Source organism: Cotesia glomerata, linkage group LG10 (assembly GCF_020080835.1).
Source record: "Cotesia glomerata isolate CgM1 linkage group LG10, MPM_Cglom_v2.3, whole genome shotgun sequence".
In the NCBI taxonomy this organism is placed as follows: domain Eukaryota; kingdom Metazoa; phylum Arthropoda; class Insecta; order Hymenoptera; family Braconidae; genus Cotesia; species Cotesia glomerata.
The window spans coordinates 9,604,020-9,623,457 of NC_058167.1; the positions used below are offsets into that span (position 1 = coordinate 9,604,020).

The 19,438-nt window shown below is 28.0% G+C and overlaps 2 protein-coding genes across 3 annotated transcripts in view; one reads left to right on the forward strand and one right to left on the reverse strand.

Annotated features, from left to right (window-relative positions):
• The window catches only part of LOC123272749, a 146,754-nt gene that overhangs the window by 43,370 nt on the left and 83,946 nt on the right, over window positions 1–19,438 (forward strand). For both annotated transcript variants that reach the window (XM_044739738.1, XM_044739737.1), the window contains 2 exons: window positions 3,286–3,439; window positions 12,206–12,340. In XM_044739738.1, coding sequence (XP_044595673.1) covers window positions 3,286–3,439; window positions 12,206–12,340 — 289 coding nt within the window. The remainder of the gene's footprint in view (window positions 1–3,285; window positions 3,440–12,205; window positions 12,341–19,438) is intronic.
• Window positions 1–19,438, reverse strand: part of LOC123272756 (elongation factor 1-beta') — a 148,275-nt gene that overhangs the window by 2,898 nt on the left and 125,939 nt on the right. The gene's annotated exons all lie outside the window — the stretch shown is intronic.

Below are 19,438 nucleotides of genomic sequence, written 5' to 3' on the forward strand. Positions count from 1 at the left end.
ATCACGCTTCAGATCGAAAATGAACCTGATGCCGTTGTTCATCAATCGCTGTAATTTATAGTCTAATCTTTTAGAGTTATCTATCAATACCAATGAGCAATAATCAATTATTGGAATAATTAAAGCCGTGATAAGTAATTAGCGATTTGCGGTAGATAGTATGTTCTTCCTATGTTTGAGGCTGTTAAGTGTACCGTAGACCTTACGCGAGGTATGAACCACATGAACATCCCAGGAGAGATTGTTTGTTATATGCACCCCAAGATGTTTAGTTGAATTAACATATGGAATGACATTTCCATTTACAGTGATTTGAGGAAGATTTAATGAGACTCTTTTCTTTATAATACCTTATATTTTGATTTAAAATTATTTATTTTAATTATTTTTATTTATTTTAAGTTAAAAAGTTAGGTTACACGCAAAAATTAGTTAAAAAATTAATTTCTTCAATACCAATAAACGATTTATTGAGTAACAGTAAATCATTTGTTAAATACTACTAAATATTTATTTGGTGGAACTAAATGGGCTTCAATAAATAATTGAGTACCTATTAAATATTTGGTAATAAAAGGTTTGTTACTAAATCATTCAGTATCTGTTACTAAATCTTATTAAATAGAACTGAATCCTTCTATCAGTGTAACTAGAATATCGGCATGATTCCCATAATATATAGGAATGGTTTCTATAATATTATAGGAACCATTCCTATAATATTGTGGGAACCATTCCCATAATATAATAGTGATGATGCCTAATAAAATTGAGATATTTATCATTACAACTCAAGTTATTTGTGACTTCGGTGACCACTTTGAAGCATTTGAAATTATTAGTAATTTCGATAATTTTACTTGCTTCCCAATAACATCATTTGAAATATGTAAAATAAGTAATATTTTTCATATAAATAATAAAAGTTACATACCCAAAAGGTGGATTTAATAAATATTCAACGTATGTATTGTAAATAAATAATTTGTTTTAAAAATAAAATGAAATTGTAAAAATAAACAATGAATTTACATATCTACTTTGCTCCTCTAATTGTATAGTGAGAAAATATCCCTTTTATTATAGAAATTTTAGAATTGCTACAATATTTTTCAATATTATCTAACACAATAATAACTGAGTTGAAATAAACAATTTAAGATTAAGTACACACGTGAATAAAAATTATGAAAAAGAAATTTTTTTACTCTAATAGTGAAAGATCAATTTTTATTTACAAAAAAAATTTTATTAACAAAAAAATATATAATAATTACGTTATATTTTTTATGTGATTGCTTCATTATTATGAACATAAACATTTTTCTATTATTATGTGCGTCATTCTCATGATATTGTAGGAACAATTCCTATAATATTATAGGAACCATTCCTTTAATAATATAGGGACCATTCCTATAATATTATAGGAACCATTCCATTATTGTATAGGAATGTTTCCAATAAACTATGAGTATGGTTCCTGTAATGAGCATAGGATTGATACTTATAATGATCATTTTATTATAGGAACCATTCCCATAATTTTTGGAAAGGTTCCTATAAATTTCTCTCCGTGTATTGGTTATGTTTATATACTAGGCAGATTTCTTCACTTATGAGACCTGCAATTTCTTTAACTGAAACTTTTAATGCTCATTACAAATTTTTTTTTTCATATCAATTATTATTAATTTTTGTAAGAAAGACACGGGAATGTTATAATGATTGCACATTGAAAGTTACAATGAATATTAGCTAGAATAATTACATGGATAAAAGGTGCATGCCAATTCAATAGAATTGGAAATCTGTGTAAGTCAAAACAAAACTCTAATTCAATTTCAGGCCTAGATTTAAAAATGCAATTCTATAAAGCGCCCAGCGGAGCGGGCGAGTACACGGAAAAAAGTAAACTGTAATAAATAACAGTCGATTTATAATAAGTAATGATCAACTGCTAAAAATTACCATTTCAAACAGTAAAATCGTGATTTTACTATTCACTTCATAATATTTACCATTTAAACGTTACAATTTACTCTTTACATGGAAGAAAATACTATTTCAAACAGTAATATTCGCTATGTCCAACAAGACTATCTTCGTATACCGCAGGCTAATTGTGTCATGTATGATAATTCATTTTTAATTAATGGCATACGTATCTGGAATGAACTGCCAGCTGAGACTGTGGCTATAGATAATTTGGTTGAATTTAAAAATGCTTGCTTCAATCACTTTTTTGAACATGACAATTAACAATTTCAATCTTTCTTTTGGATCTTATTTAAATATTTTTTCTTGTAGAATTATTATGACTTTAAATTAAGTTATTTGTTTGTATTAAATAATCTATTTGGATTTTATAACATTTGAAATTAAATCTAATTGTAAACCTTTAATTAGTTAATTAAATTATTAAATTATAATTCCTATAGTTAGATTAAGTAATCTTGTAACCTATGTAATTTAATTAAACCAATGTAATTTAAATATTGATGGCTTTGAGGGAGCTTAGGTTCCATAGCGAAATAAATTTTTTATATATCTATCTATCTATCTATCTATGTAAATGTCTAAAATGTTAAAGTATGATAATTAAGAATTCAGACTTTGATATTTATCATTTCGTACCTAAAAAATGATCTTATGATATGTAAAAAGTATCAAATAAAGTTAGTAAATTTCTAATACAAGCAACGTCAATATTTATAAAGTAAAATGGTAAATTTTAAACGCAACGCTAAAAATCAAACTGTAATTATTGACTTGCTTGAACTGGTAAAATGTATATTTTGAAAGTATAATTTTTACTGTTTGAAATGTTAAATTCTCCCAAAGTGAGACCCCCTTCTCTTTCATCTGAGTTCCCCTTCTCCTCATAATATGGACTGTATATTGAAATGGCAATTTTTACTGTTTAAAACTGTAATTTTTTAAGATAAAAGAGTCGTTATTTACTACATCGTTAGCTACTAATCACTTATTTTGGATATTAAATTATAAATTGTGGCTTTTATACTTACTATATTAAGTTCTATAATATTTATATTTTTGCCACCCCGATGTCCGCTTTACTGTTTGAAACTATAAAAATTAACCGGAATCCGAGTAAATATTACAGTTTAATTTTTTCCATGTAACAGCTAGTTTATAAATAAAATGAGTGATGACATTACATTCTTTTTCTTTCCATTAGCCATACATAATCCGTAAAAAAGAAAATTGAAGAGAAAGGAAAAGCAAAAAATGTAACAACGTAATCCAATTTTTGTTATACAGTACGGAGGCGAAATAGGACGTCGCATGGCCCCAGATGAACGACCACTCGAATATCAAGACGAATTTCTGAAGCTGCTTGGCTACGAGGAAGTTTCACGACGAGCACGTCTTGGAGTAGACCCCGAACTACGTCATCTCATCGCTTTTCATATAGGTAAGCTACTCTCCTTACAGCGACACCGTTAAATTTTAAATCCGCTATCCGCTCGAATTATTCTTGAGGCAAGGACTAAATATTTATAAAGATTCAAACGAATTATTACTTAAGAGCTTTTTTTTCGGGCTTTTACACGTTTTTCCGTTAATATCTTACTGTTTTTTGAAATATTCAAAACAGTTCTTCAAGTGTTGCTTAGGAAAGAGTGTAAATGTCGGAAAAGTATACCGAGACTATTTTGAAGTGAGGTTACTCGCAATTGGAATATTGAATTATTCAAATGTGGTTTAGGCAAATTGTGTCACTGAATTTTTTTTTCGATAACTAAACTCAGGTCAACTGTTCACGGTTAGTTGGATACAGAATCGGGTGTGATGTTTTTTTTAATGGATTATTGGAGAATTTTTTTCATATTTTATAATATAAATACAAATATGACACAGCTTTTAGTTTGATAAAAATTTTATAAGATTGATTTATATATCTAAACTAAAAATTTTTAAGTTTTTTACCTTTCTTATTATATAGTTAAAAGTTAGCAGTCTAACTGTGAGAGAATTTTTGCTCATGCGCCGCCTAGCGGGAAAACTAAGAACTAAAAAACTAAAAATCATTTTTATCTATTTTTGAGTAGAAAAAATCGACTTCAATAATTTTTTGAGTGAGAAATTTAATAAATAAAATATCTTTAAAAAAAAAGATATATATGATGATATTATTAATTTGTTGCAATAAATTTTTGTTGCAATCGTTACATTATTGTCAATTAATATTTAATACCTTATTAATATATTAGATATTTAATATCTAATTAATATCTTATCTTAAAAATTTTTTCACCATTTTCGGGCAATTTTTTGACCCTTCGCCACCTAACGGACAATCTAGATACTAACTGACCAAAAATAATTTATAAATGGTATATAAAGATGAAAAATATATTTTTAGACTTTATTGAGATATTGAATAATGGCTATAACGAGTAAATTATAAAATTTATGTATCTATCAACAACATTGTGTTGTAAAAAAATAATAACACACTACAGTAGTATAATTTTCAGCCAACATCGTGGAAAAAAAACGTAAATTATAAAAGTACAACGATATAAATAAAAGTACATAAAAATAACCGAGTCTCCATGGCTGAGAGCAGTAAATTTAACTGACGTGGAAAACTGCCAATTTTAATAGTATCGGCTGGTGCCATCACGTTTAATTCCCGGAAAAACCCGATTAACGAAATACATTTTTGCCAGCCCATGCAAAAGTCAATCGCTAATTTATAAACATTGTTCCATCAACTCTGGATCTCCCTTAAAACTTTGTCCGTTAATTTCACTCTCAGCAATTTTAAATGAAAAATAATAAAAATTTTATCTCCATTTACAGTTTTATCCACACAAAATATAAATGTTATAAAATTCACAAAATTATTTACGGCGCTTTTTTGTCGCGAAAAACAAATGTTCGACGCCGGAACAAGCTCCCGTGAATATTTCTAATTTTATTGGATTCATGAAAAAATAAATAAAAAATACCGAACCAATATAACGATCATTTTTTCGTCTAAATTAATGGCTAGAATGTTATTCATATCGAGCTAAAATTCACGAGAGTAAATCTATACGCTGAAAAAAAAATCCACATACACACATATGCAATGCTTTCCATTTGTCCGATTAAAATGCCAGTGATATTGAGAATTCGCGATGGCTATCAGGCCTCTCGGGGTATCAAATAATTTATCGAATCCCGGCAACCAAAAAAAAATATTTCACCCCAAAAACAAAACCACGTTTATTAAAACTAAACAAAAAAACATCTATTGCGCTGTTTAACTATTCACATTATGTCTAAAATATATCACGGCTAAATGAGTGCAAACAAAGGACATCCTCTTTCCGGAATGCGTCAAATAGTCATAAGTCAGCATAATACTTGCTCTCTCATTACACATTATTCATTACACTACACCACATTACAAATACGGTACTAGTGAGTGTATTTGCGCAAAATTCAACCGTGGATTGACGCTTAATATAATATAATATAGTTAACCGCTACGAATGTAAAATCAAGGGAAAAGGACACCGTTGACTGACAGAGCGGATACAAAAAATCCGAATTGATTTCGATCTGGTGAAACGCATAGGTAGCATCCTCGATCCACTAGAAATGCATTCTCTTTGTGCCGATAATACACCCAATGTATAACTATATCAGATTATATCCCGAATTAAATTCATTTAGATATATTAAAATATTCCAATGAGCCTTTGATGTAAGCAACAATTAGAATCAAGCCTTTGAATAATTTAAATATTTGAATTAATGTTTCTATTTTACTCAAATTAATCAAAAATTTCAAAGCAATCACGCACACTATCCATTGGCTACACAGTTGAAAATTTTCGTAAAATTATAATCATATTACAAAATAAATAATAAGTAAAATTACAAATCAGTGGATAGAAATGCAAAATAAAATACAATTCATGTAATTTTCCAAGACCTGTCAGGAAATCTACTAAGATATATTGTAATTTTACAAACTTCATGTATAAACCTAACACGCATTGTAATATTACAAAACCCTTCGTCAATTTTTAAGAAAAAGCTTTTTAATTTTGCAAACGTTATTTGTGATCTGATTTGGCATAATTGTATGTAAAATCACAAAAAAATATTGTCATTTATATTACAATAATCTCATAAAAAATTTAAAAAGTTTTTTTTTATTTTTACAATTTTCATTATAAAATTACACAGTGCAATGTAATGTTACCAGACAATTTTAATTATATTACACAAATTGTAATTCTACTTCACTGTTGTCCAATTTTAAAAACAATACTTTTCACCCGTGAAAAAATATTCTGATCAGGCTTGATATGAGCTGATAAGGCCATATAAAAATTTTTGATATGTTCATATCTGGCCTGATATGATCTGATATGTCCATATTTAATTTTTTATATGTTCTGATATGGCCTGACATGAAAATTGGCCATATCAGGCCTGATCAAGCCTTATCAATTGATATGTCTATATCAAACTTGATATACCTTTCTATGCTCTTATCTAGTCTTCCATTGTTTTTTAATAGTTCCTGATATGCCGTGATATAACCTTATAAAGTTATAAATACTTTGATAAACTTGAAAAAATTAGGAAAATGGTTGACCCTGAAGTCCATCACTGCAACTTCACGCTAATTCCATACTTAGGCGCTTAAAATTTCACCAATGGCGTTTTGAGCTCTTCGAGCTCAAAAATACAATTTATGGGTTATTTTGAGCTCTCCGAGCTCAAAGAGATTGCTTTCCTATGCTTTAAAGCTCTTCGAGCTCAAAAGTCTGATAGAGATTTGATAAGACACTATTTTTTGAATTTTTAAACCGCAATAACTTTAGAATGAATAAACCGATTTTTACACGGTTAGAAGCATTCGACGCAGTTTTTAAGCCTCACAAAGAATCTTAAATTTTGAATTGATCGCGCTAGGAATTTTGGAGTTATTCCGAAAAACACTTTTTCGGTTTTCTTTCGTTCATGATATCTCTCGAATGAATCAACCGATTTTGACCGGACTGGTGGCGATCAACGTGGTTTTGAGGTTAAGAGCTGATTAGTTTTTGGAATTGAACCATCAAGCCGTTTAAAAGTTATTCCAAAAACCGCATTTGAAAAAATTTTTTCAGTTTTTAAGATTTCTCAAAATCTATTGATCTGAATCGGTTTAAATAGTTTTCAAAATCTAAGTTTGGTCAAGCCCTTTCAAATGGCACCAACCGCGATGAAATCGGTCAAGCCGTTCAAAAGTTATAAGCGGTTCACATACTTTCACACACATACATACACACACACACACACACACACACACACACACACACACACACACATACATACAGACAAACATAGTGACAACCTCGCGGGGATAGTCAGGAAGCTTCCTGTGACTTTCAAACGTCGAGATCTGATGAAAACTCGATTTTTGCAAAACGGGGGTGAAAACAATAACTTCCCGATTTTTGAAAATCTTCGATTTTCTTAGCGGGAAGTTAAAAATCCCTGATCAGGGTTGATATAATTTGATATGAATTCATATAGTCTGATATACTCATACCCAAGAAAAAAAAACTATATAGATAGATAGATAGATAATAAATTTTATTGTTCCTAGAGCCTAAGCTCCCTCAGGACCATCAGCAATAATAATACATTGATTTACATTTTTACGTATTATAGTAAAACTAAGTACAAATTAATTATTAATTAATGAAACGTTCACATACAGCTTTTTAGTGATAGACAGAAAGATCTTATAATTATAAAATATAATTTAATTTAATATCAATTTAAAGCAATAATTCAGAGTGGTAATTAAAATAATTACAAATAAATCTAAGACGCATAGGTATTCAAAAATTCCAATTGAAATTGAAAGTGACAATCGAATTTAAATATAATTTAATTTAATTCAAATTTAAGTATCACATTGAAAGAAATGATTGAAGCAAGCATTTTTAAATTCAACCAAATTATTCACAGCCACAGTCTCAGCTGGCAGAGCATTCCAAATTCGTATGCCATGAACTAAAAATGAATTGTCATACATGACACAATTCGCCTGTGGTTATATTATATTAGCTTCCAATACATTTCTTGTAAAATTACAATAGAAATTTTTAACAGTGTAGCTTTAAAAAGGATCCGCTAAAAATGGCGGCTCAGTTGGAAGAAAGTAAATTTTTGGAAAGTGATTAAAAAGTTCTTAAAAAAGTTTGTTGGCATAACGAATTGGCTAGCGGAACACGAATGGTATTGTCAGTAACGAGCTCAAGTTTTGATTGAAACTACCCAGAGGGAGGTGATGCACCAGACGGTGGGGATGAAAAGAGCGAGAGAACAAAGTTAGTTGCGAGTGGGTTAGTAATCGGCATTTAACGTTTGGATTCAGCCAAGCGTTATGCCGTTTGCCGGAAACTATACGACCCTTTCACGACTTCCGGAAACTTTCCGACGGTGAACATTCCTAGGTACTGTCGTTAACGATTATTGTGGTTAAATATCGAGTTTCCGGATACGACCTATGACTATTGTCATATCATCCACAGATTAACTGTCCTACGCAAAACATATTCAAAGACTATTTGCATTTACTGATGACCTTATTGCGCTTGAATAATCTTTATAAATTATAATTAAATCCATATTTTCCCGAAAGAAAGTTATCAAACTCATAAAACACTTAATTTGCAAAAAAAATTAACTATTATCGTATACTAAAAAAATTAACAGTCCACTAGCGAGAAAAATTCCGGCCATAAGCCACCTAGCGGTCAAGCCCGAAACTAAAATGAAAAAACTTGCATATATGCCCTTTTTAATATAAAAAACTTAATTTTTAAAGTTTTTTAAACAAAAATTTAATAACTCTGATATTTAACCATTATCTTAAAAATCACAAGTCGCAAGTTATTTTTTATTGGAATTTAATTTAAGAAATACTTTTATCAGCGGTATTTCAAAAGTTTTCTCCCTAAGTTTCTACAAGTTGATAATTTATATTATGGTGAAACTTTTTTATTTAACGACGCTTATAGACATTACTATTGACTTCAATAATAAAGTTCATAAATAATGCATCGGTCGGTAAAATAATTCTTATTTCATACTTCACTGAAAATACATCATTATTTATAATTTATCAACCGAGTTTTTCTTTGTTAAACATAAAATGTAGAATATTTAATTTCATTTCCTACTGTAAGTACGCTAGTACGTAAATTTTAATAAAGATTCTTATAAATACTCGCAATCAATAATAATTGATGCCTGTATAACCGAATACTATCGGTAAAGCTGTCAATGTTATTTTAAGGACTTTTAAATTTTAATTTAATTTAAATAATAACCGAGTACAAAAACTAATTTTGAAGTAATAATTCAATTAAGTTTAGTTGTTAATTGTTAATTAGTGACATTTATCTCAATAATTTGATCTAACTCACTCCGAGAAAAGCTCACCTAATATTTAATAAATTTTTAATAAACTTCAGATGCATTGTAAGGATATTTTTCCGGCACGTATTTATAATTAATTAGAATAATTCAGGTTGGATCTTAAATTGAAATTCAGGAAATGTCAGTGACGTCTTTCAGCTAAGAAAATAAGTCAAATTAAAAAAAAATCCAATTTCACTTATCTTGTTGTAAAGCATATTTATACTACCCGATATGTGCAATTTTAATGCTTCGTCCCATGAGAAAGTTGTAATATCAAGAGCTGGGTTGTATCAGTGGATAAAGCCGAGAAGTTTGTACGTTTTGTACGTGAGAAGTTTTCGCTTTATATTGTTTCTTGATATCTAACACAGACCATATGTACGCCATTTTTTAACCACGTTTACAACTGTTATTTACAATGTTTGTCTTGTTAAGATGTTATTTTTTTTCCTACACTGATAGAAGGATTTGTTTATAGTTAAAGATATTTATTAATATTTAACAAATCATTTATTAGAAGCCATTTGTTAGTTCTCAACAAATATTTTTTAGTATTTAAAAAGATTTATTAATATTTAATAAATGAACATCAGATTTATTAAATACAAACAAATCATTTTAAATACTAAGAAATATTTGTTTAATACTAAAAAGTGGCCTCTAATAAATGATTTGTTAACTATTAATAAATATTATTTAATACAAATAAATCCTTCTATCAGTGTACTTAATAATTTATGTTGCATCGAATTTTTTTTTCTACTTTATATAATATCAAAAAGTTTTTATATTATGATATTGATGAATTTTAACTTTTTGGACCTATCTTATTACACATTTAAAAATTACCAATCTAACTGTGAGAGAATTGCACGCCTCATAGCGCGAAGAAATTTTGTGATCTTTAAATGCCTCTATCACAACCATATTACACTTATACAATGATATAAATAGATGTACACCAAAAAAACACTTAAATTAAACCATCTTTTACTTTCCAAAATCATTTCATGTTGCTATTTTGAAAAAAAAAAAACGTTTTGAAGGGTTTAACTAAACTTAGTTTTTGTATATACTTTAGAACGATTCGGACCAGTAGATTTTGAGAAATCGCAAAAAAACTACAAAAAAAATTTTTTTCAAAAGTGGTTTTTTTGGAATAACTTGTAAACGGCTTCACTGATCAATTCCAAAAACTAATCAGCTCTTAAGATAAAAAAAACAACGTCGATCGCCGCCAGTCCGGTCAAAATCGGTCGATTCGTTCGTGAGTTATCGTTGACGAAAGAAAACCGAAAAAAGTGTTTTTTCGGAATTACTCCAAAATTTTTCGTTCCATCAATTTAAACTTGAAGATTCTTCATGAAGCTTAAAAAACTGCGTTGAATGCCACCAACCGCGTGAAAATCGGTTCATTCATTCAAAAGTTATTGCGATTTGAAAATTCAAAAAATAGTATTTTATCAAACTGCTATCAAACTTTTGAGCTCGAAGAGCTCAAAAGCATACAAAAGCTATTTTTTGAGTACGGAAAGCTCAATATAACACACAAATTGTATTTATGAGCTCGAAGAGCTCAAAAACGTGAGAAGTATAATTTCAATCGTTTAGGTATAGAATTGGCGGGAAGTTGCAGGGATGGCCTTCAGGGTCAACCGTTTTCCTAATTTTTTTTTAATTGAATTTTTCTTAAAATTCACTACGATACAACCGCACAAAGCCAAACGAACTTTTCTGATTTGTCACGTGAAAACTATGGCGCCACTTGATCAAGCTAGATTTTTTTAGACTGCGTGCACATATGACAATAAAAAAGGGCGCCGATATTTAAAAAAAAAAAATAAAAAATACTCTTTAAGAAATTACTTAATTATAATTTTTTTTTTTTTAATCAATTTTTTTCTTAAAAAATGAATGAGCGTTATGAGGCGTGCACTTTTGGATTTTCCAAACTTTTTTTTTCTCTGCGCCACCTAGCAGCCAAATTTGGGTACTAAAATTCTAAAAGTAACTTAAATTGTTCTTTAGAATAAAACCTCGACTTTTGGAGTTTTTTTAGGTCATAAATTTATTAATAAAAAATATTAACAAAAAAAAACCATTTTTTCAGGCGAAAATTTTCTTTTTTCTTTTTAATTAACAACTGTATAATTATTATTTTTAAAGATATCAATTGCGAATAATAATAATGAAAAATAATGAGTTTATAAAATGCATTATTAAAGTAAAGAAAAAAATATATATAAGCGTAGCAACATAAATAATACAAAATTAACACACCAACGATTTCATTGTTTATAAATCTATCCAGCAGCTCTTCTTTGCCTGTTTCTTGTTCGTTTACAACAACAAATCTCCAGTAGAGTAGTTAGCTTGCGTAAAAGGACAACCGGAGAGTAGACAAAGAGAAGTGAATTCCAAAAGGACAATAACAATAAACTGTAAGCTATAAACATAGCTCATGCATCCTATTCCGTAATAAACAAACTGTAAACTGTCATTTGGTCTTTCTATTCCGTTTTATGTTTTCGTAACATGTTTCTGTTAACCATTCACTGCTAACTAAACATTTAATCATACACATATATATTTATACATGATAAGTAAAGTTACTAGAGTGAATAGATACAATTTGAGGCGATTAATGCAAACATTTAACTTTTAGCAAATACTGTAAATTTTAGGAACATCTGAATTCATGTACTGCTAAGTATGGTCATTTGTTAATAATATTTTATTGAACGTTTTTCAGGACCTACGGAGCCATCTCAGGACTTAACGGGACACAGCCGTTGCGGGAGCGCTCTTGTGCTAAAGGGTCTAGTTTTTCCACAATGGAAAAAACGTGTCCTGGCTGTCATCGGATCAAGACTTTTTCTCTACCCCGGTAAGAATAAACTACGGAATTTCCGGTCCTTAAGGGGGAAGTAAACGATCCCAAAGATAAAGACACTAGTCAACCTTTTTTAACCGCTGTAAACTGTCGGTTTTTGTGAGCTTGCATTATTCACAAGCTTTTATTCAATTTCTTGCGTTATTTATTTATTTATTTATTTAATAATTTTGACCCTAGAGCAAGTGCTCCTTAAGAGCCATACAAGCAAATACATTTATAATGAGTACATTATATAATAATAATAATATTAATAAAAATAATAACAATAATAATAATACATAAGTAAAATGGTAAGCAAACAACAAAAAGACTAAATGCAAAAATTACTAGCTTAAATTGTCAGTAATTGCCATTAGTTATTATTATTAGTTAGCATTGATTAACATAGATTAACATTGGTTAACATTAACTCTTCGCAACATTTGAACAATTATATATCACCACAATTTTACACTCTTAAGCTTTATTTGGTAACAAGTTTAGAATCAAATAAAGAAAATTTTATCCTTTATTAATTATACAAAAATTAAGTCGTGAAAAATTTTTTATATGCACTGATAGAAGGATTTGTTTATATTTAATAAGCTTTATTAACTGTTGATAAATGATTTCTCAACATCATAGGATTTTATAAATATTTATTAACAGTTAATAAATTATTTATTAAATACGATTTATTAAATGTTAATAAATATTTGTTAACAGTTAACAAATATTTATTAACAGTTAATAATAATTTATTAACTTTTAATAAATATTTATTAATGATTAATGAATATTTGTTAACTGTTAACAAATATTTATTTAAAATAAAAAGCAAAAATAGCAATTTTCTTTTGAAACTTTAAGTAACCCTATAGCTAGAATACATGATAATAATTAATTCACTAAATAAATTAACGTTTCTAATATTTAAAAAAAGTTTGGGAAATCCAAAAATGCACGCCTCATAACGCTCATTCATTTAAAAAAAAAAATTAATTGTGTAATTGATTAAAAAAAAAAAAAAATTATAATTAAGTAATTTCTTACAGAGTATTTTTTATTTTTTTTTTTAAATATCAGCGCCCTTTTTTCTTGTCATATGCGCACGCAGTCTAAAAAAATCTAGCTTGATCAAGTGGCGCCATAGTTTTCACGTGACAAATCAGAAAAGTTCGTTTGGCTTTGTACGGTTGTATTGTAGTGAATTTTAATAAAAATTCAATTTAAAAAAAAATACGTAAACTAGGCCACTGATATGAAATACGGACCCAGTTCATCGAATTCTTAAACTAATAAAAAAGGTCCGGCCTTGAAATATCAAATTGTTCGGGAGTAATCGTTGGTACATCCAAAATGGGGTGACATCCGGACGTCCACGTAAAATTTTTTTCAAAACGTTTTTTTTTTTCAAAACAGCAACATGAAATGATTTTAGAAAGTAAAAGATGGTTTAATTTAAGTGTTTTTTCGGTGTACATCTAGTTACATCATTGTATAAGTGTAATATGGTTGTGATAGAGGCATTTAAAGATCACAAAATTGCTTGACCTTGACGAATCGAGTATAAAGCACAATAATTTCACGCGCTTCGCGCTATGAGGTGTGCAATATAAAAGATAATTATGAGCTGTGATAGAATTTGATATTTTACAATAAACGTTATTTTAATGTAATATAATTAATGCAAATAATTTATAAAGATGATTTTTGTTTATAAGCAATCTTCATTTTATATAAAATTGCAGGCGAAACAAACTCACTCAACAAAATATTTATTAACTGTTAATAAATATTTATTAACTATTAATCAATTAAATAATTGTCTTCAAATAAATTTAAGTATTAATAGTTAATAAATCTTTCTATCAGTCTAACTTTTAAAAAATTTATTTCAATACTTAATTTATAAAAATTAATTCTCTTGTAGTGAGAAGATTCAGCGGCCATGCGCCACCTGTTGGAATTTTCCAAAACTACACTGATAAAAGGATTTTTTTATATTTAATAAGCTTTATTAACCGTTAATAAATGATTTTTTAACATCATAGGATTTAATAATTATTTATTAACTGTTAATAAATATTTGTTAACTATTAATAAATTCTTATCAACTATTAATAAGTGTACTTTCCTCACAAATAAATATTTATTGAATATTAAAAAATATTTATTAAAATTTAGTAAATTTAATAATTGTCTTCAAATAAATTAAATTATTAATAGTTAATAAGTCCTTCTATCAGTGTGAAGCAAAATGGTCATAAAAATTTTTTATGACAGGTTAGAAAAATTATTTTTACTTTAATATCTTAAAACTCAACTCTCCTCCAGTGAGACCATTTAGCGATCACTCGCCACCTATCGGAAGTTTTTATCACTAAATATGAAAAAAAAAATTTAATAGATAAAAAAAATTCTTTCCTGCGAACTTTTAATTACCTCATAAAATTTTTAAGTACAAATTGAGAGAATTTAATTGAAATTAATTATTTAAGATAATTGCCGGCCAAATATAACCGCAATTATTAATTCAATTTAAAAAAATTCCTTAATTAAAAGGCAAATATTTGATCGTGGAAATAATTTTTTAACTTTAATTGCGATATCAACCGGAACCTTCTGGCTATTTTAATCCACAACAAACGTAAATTATATTTATATCTATTTAGATATTTGTATGTGTATTTTTTTTGTTACACACGAGCATAAAAATTTCCCAGTATTTATTGCTGAATCATTCGCAATATATAAGAGTTTGTTTCGCTCGAAGAAATCGCACAACTTAGAATTTTAATCTGAGTGGAGTGAACTTTAATCTCGAGTGATTTTTTAAACATCATTCCTTACTCCTTTATTGCTACTTTATTTGTTTTTTTTTTTTCTACCTCTTTCTTGATCTCATAATCGAGCGAGCGGCAAGTTTTAAAATAAATAAATGGAAAGATTATTATGCAGGTTTGAATTTTATCAAGAAATGTGTGGCATGAATATAAGGAAGATGGTGGAGTTATATAAGCGTTTGGTCCATTACTGTGATTGAAAACTTTAACTTCAGTGGCTAGAAACTTTCAAGGGAAATAAATAAGAGAGATGATTGCTTTTATCTGTCGTTTTAAAGTAACAATCTTATCTTCCGTCGTTCTTTTATGTGTATATACATATATATTGAGCCATTTTATGACATTTTATTTTTTTCGTTTTCTGTCGTTACACTGCTCTCAATTTTATAATATTTATAATAACGTTTAATTTTGTTCAAGTCATTTTTAAGGTAAAATTTTATTAGGAAGTTTGTTAAATTAACGATTGTTTGCTTTGAATAATAATTTGTTGATGAAAAATTGCAAAAAAAATTTTTTTTTTAACATATATGATAATATGTGATTACATATGACCATATGTGATCATGTAGAGGTCATCGGGCATGATATTTCATCTTATATGACATATAATCATGCTCATATGTGATAATGATAATATACGACCACATATGACATGTGTGATCATGTTCGTGACATCAGATAAAATATTTTGTTACATAGGGGAACCTGGGGCACAAAGGCCCCTCTGGGGCACGACGGCCCCCCTCAAAAATGAAGTAAAAATTTTTTTTTTCAATTTCCCTCAAGTTATGACCTCTATAATTCTTCTAACCCGTTATCACCTATTCGGTCATTTTTTTTTTATGCTAGTATAAATCTAATTTCAAGTGGATGGAAATTTCCATCTTCACTAACGATTTGAGACAATTCGTCTTCGGATAGTTAGGTCGATGGGTAACCATCGAACTTGAACACTAGTTAGCTGGTGAATGCTAGTATCTGTTCGACTATATGTTAAGTATTAACGATGGAAAGCTACTGAGAATAAAGGGCAACTTTTTGAAAAAAATCTATGAAAAATAAACCAAGCCAGGAATCGAACCTGGATCTCCCCGATTACATGTCAGGATGCTTTTACCCGGTAGCTTAACTGGAACGGTAGCTTAAAAAATTTTGGAACGTACTTGGTGTGCGTCATTGTGTATTTCAATTTTTTTAAAGTCCTAGTAAATAGATTTTACGAATTTCATTAAAAGTAAAATATTTTGCAACCACGCACACTAAATACGTTCCAAAATTTTTTTCTTAATTTTCAAATTTACAATAAAATTTTTTTTAATTTCCGAAAATCAAATACAATCAAATCGATTACTTGAATTTTTTTATTTTTTTATTTTATATCTTTTTGTAAAGAAATAAGAAATTTTTTTTTCTTAATAGTCTTATGAACGTGGACTTGGCGCGATTTTTTTTTACAGTGAAACTGTTTTTGTTCGGATTTTGTTTTAAAAATTTTTATGTTAAATATTTAACACTTTTTTGTGTTGATTTAACAGAACAATGTTAAATGTTAAATGTTAAATGTTAAATGTTAAATATGATCACATATATGGGATTATTGAATGTAATCATCTAGGAAGCTCAAATATTTTCATGCTTGAAATCACATCTGACCTTATGTGAAATCATGTGTGGAAATTTTATATATTCGACAACTGAAAAATTTTGTTAAGATATTTATTTATAAATAAATTACGATTTTAAACTAAAGACAAAACATAAATACAATAAATTAATAAGCATTTTACAAAATAATACAATTGACAAGTAAAACAATACTATTGAGAGTAATACATAACACAGTTAAGACAACTCGAAAATTACATTCATCCACTGAGTAGTACAGTAACTCGTAAAATAGATCAATAACCAGGACAAGATTAAAATAATATCAGGAAAGTTGGTAGCCCATATAATAACGAGAGTGAAAAGCTCGGGCGCTGCGGCTGCGGCTCTTACTAACTCTAACCTATAACGTCCAAAGTTTTAATTGCTCGCAAGACATATCTGGCCTGTTACCTGTTACCCCGGCCCCTGTTTTTCGGCTTACACGATAATAACTTGTTTATTTAATTAACCCTTTTCGGATTAATCCCCAAACTTTCAGTCACTTAAGCTCATTATCTATTACCCTACTATTTTATTCTATAATATTTTATCTTATTAGCTTGCTAGTAAATTATTTATTTAGCCTTTCATGCCAAAGAAACCTCCCAAGGAGGATTGTAGACATTGACCTGGCCAAAGAATTCCGGCCGTACAGTAGTACCCTCTTGGACAGTACTGGCCATAGATGATGTAACACTATAAAAAAATCTTTTTTTAAATTTATTATCTAAAATATAATTAATATAAATTATTTATTGTCGTATTATCACTTACCGACGCTTGTAACGAGTCACTAACAACCACAATTAATGAAATAAATAAAATAGATAATAATTTAAACATTTTTTAATTAATAATTTTGTTCGAATTTAATTTTAAAAAAATTGACTTTATCCACATGAAATGGTTAATGACTAATAACGTTTAATGTGACTGGCCTCAGATTAAATGGTCTATATATATCCTCACAAATAAGTCTATATTTATATATATCCATATTTTTGAACTGACGTCACTCAAGGTGGAAATTTTTGTCACAGCTGATTAACCAAACCGTCGAAAATTAATTTATTCGGTACACACATTATTCAAATTATATCATTGTTATTCGATAATAAATTCATCTTAAATAACCCGTGTAAAAATTATGATATCATTATGAAGCTAATAATAAATATCATAATGAATCTCATATTTTGGCATTAATATGAGATTCATACAAGAGCCATATCAATACTCTGGAAACCCGTAAAAGTAAAATACCTGTGAGAGCGAATTTTTTTAAGTAGATTAGTAAAATTTTCATTTTTTCTGTTAATCAGAGAAAATATATAATAATTGAGAAAAACAGTATTTTTATCATGCACTATACTGTTGAACTACTTAACTTTCCTCCTTGACTTTCTTAACTTGGAAGAATATTTATAGAAAAACATTGACTATTTTGGTTTAAAAAAAATTTTTAACTGAAAAAATTTTTTCGTCTTAAGATAATTATTTTTTATTTTGAAAACAATTTAAATCGTCATATAAATCTCTTTAATTTAATTATTTTACATTATTTCTTATTCATAGTTATGACTCAATAACTTTATATCACGATTTAAAAAGCCTAACAATATCATTATGATTTTATGCAGATATGACCATCATTAAATTTTGAATTCAATTCAATATCATTATGATTTCGTAATGAAATTATGTTAATATCATCATTGAGATACTACCCTAACAAATTTCCAACAGTAATAAAAATTTTTTTTCTTGAATTATGAATAAAAGGCAACAATATCATTACAATATCATAATGAATTTGAAAAATTTCAGCCTGATTCCATCATGAGTTTACGTAGATACTATTATGACTTCAGTATGAAATTATGCGTTTGTCACTATGGATTGGTCACGAATCTCCATGTGACCGATCCGTGTAGATCAAATTTTATAATAAAACATAATCAAATTACTAGAAATTTTCTTTCTCCAACAAGAAAAATAAAAATTTTATACTCTAGTTAAAAAAAAAAATTTGTTTCCATAAGTATTCTACTTATTACACTGTAAAAAATTTGCGGAGTGAACGCGGAGTGAATGAAGAGTGAATGATTTTTAATTGATTCACTCCCAGCGGGAGTGATATTTACTCCGAGAAGGAGTTAATTTTTATTAATAATAAAATTCACTCCGCATTCACTCCCAAAATAAATGAATTTAGAAATAAATAAATTTTTGTAAAGAAAATATTTTTATAAACCCTTTTTATATTTAATTATTAAAAATTTAATTTATTATTTTTAATAATATTTTATTTTCATTATTATTATAATGTTTTTATTTATTTTTTTTATAAATTAATTATAATTAAAAATATATATATATAGTAAATATATAGTAAATATATATATATATATATATATATATATATATAGATATAAATATATATATATACTAGCGGACCCGAAATACGTTGTCATGTACACACGTCTTAAATTTAGAAATTTTAGGAATGAGCTTGTATAGTTAAAAACATCATTAGTTAACAATATGCAATGGGCATTCTTCAATAATTAACATTTCGTAAATATAAGCCCATTCTGATTTTATACTCATCAAG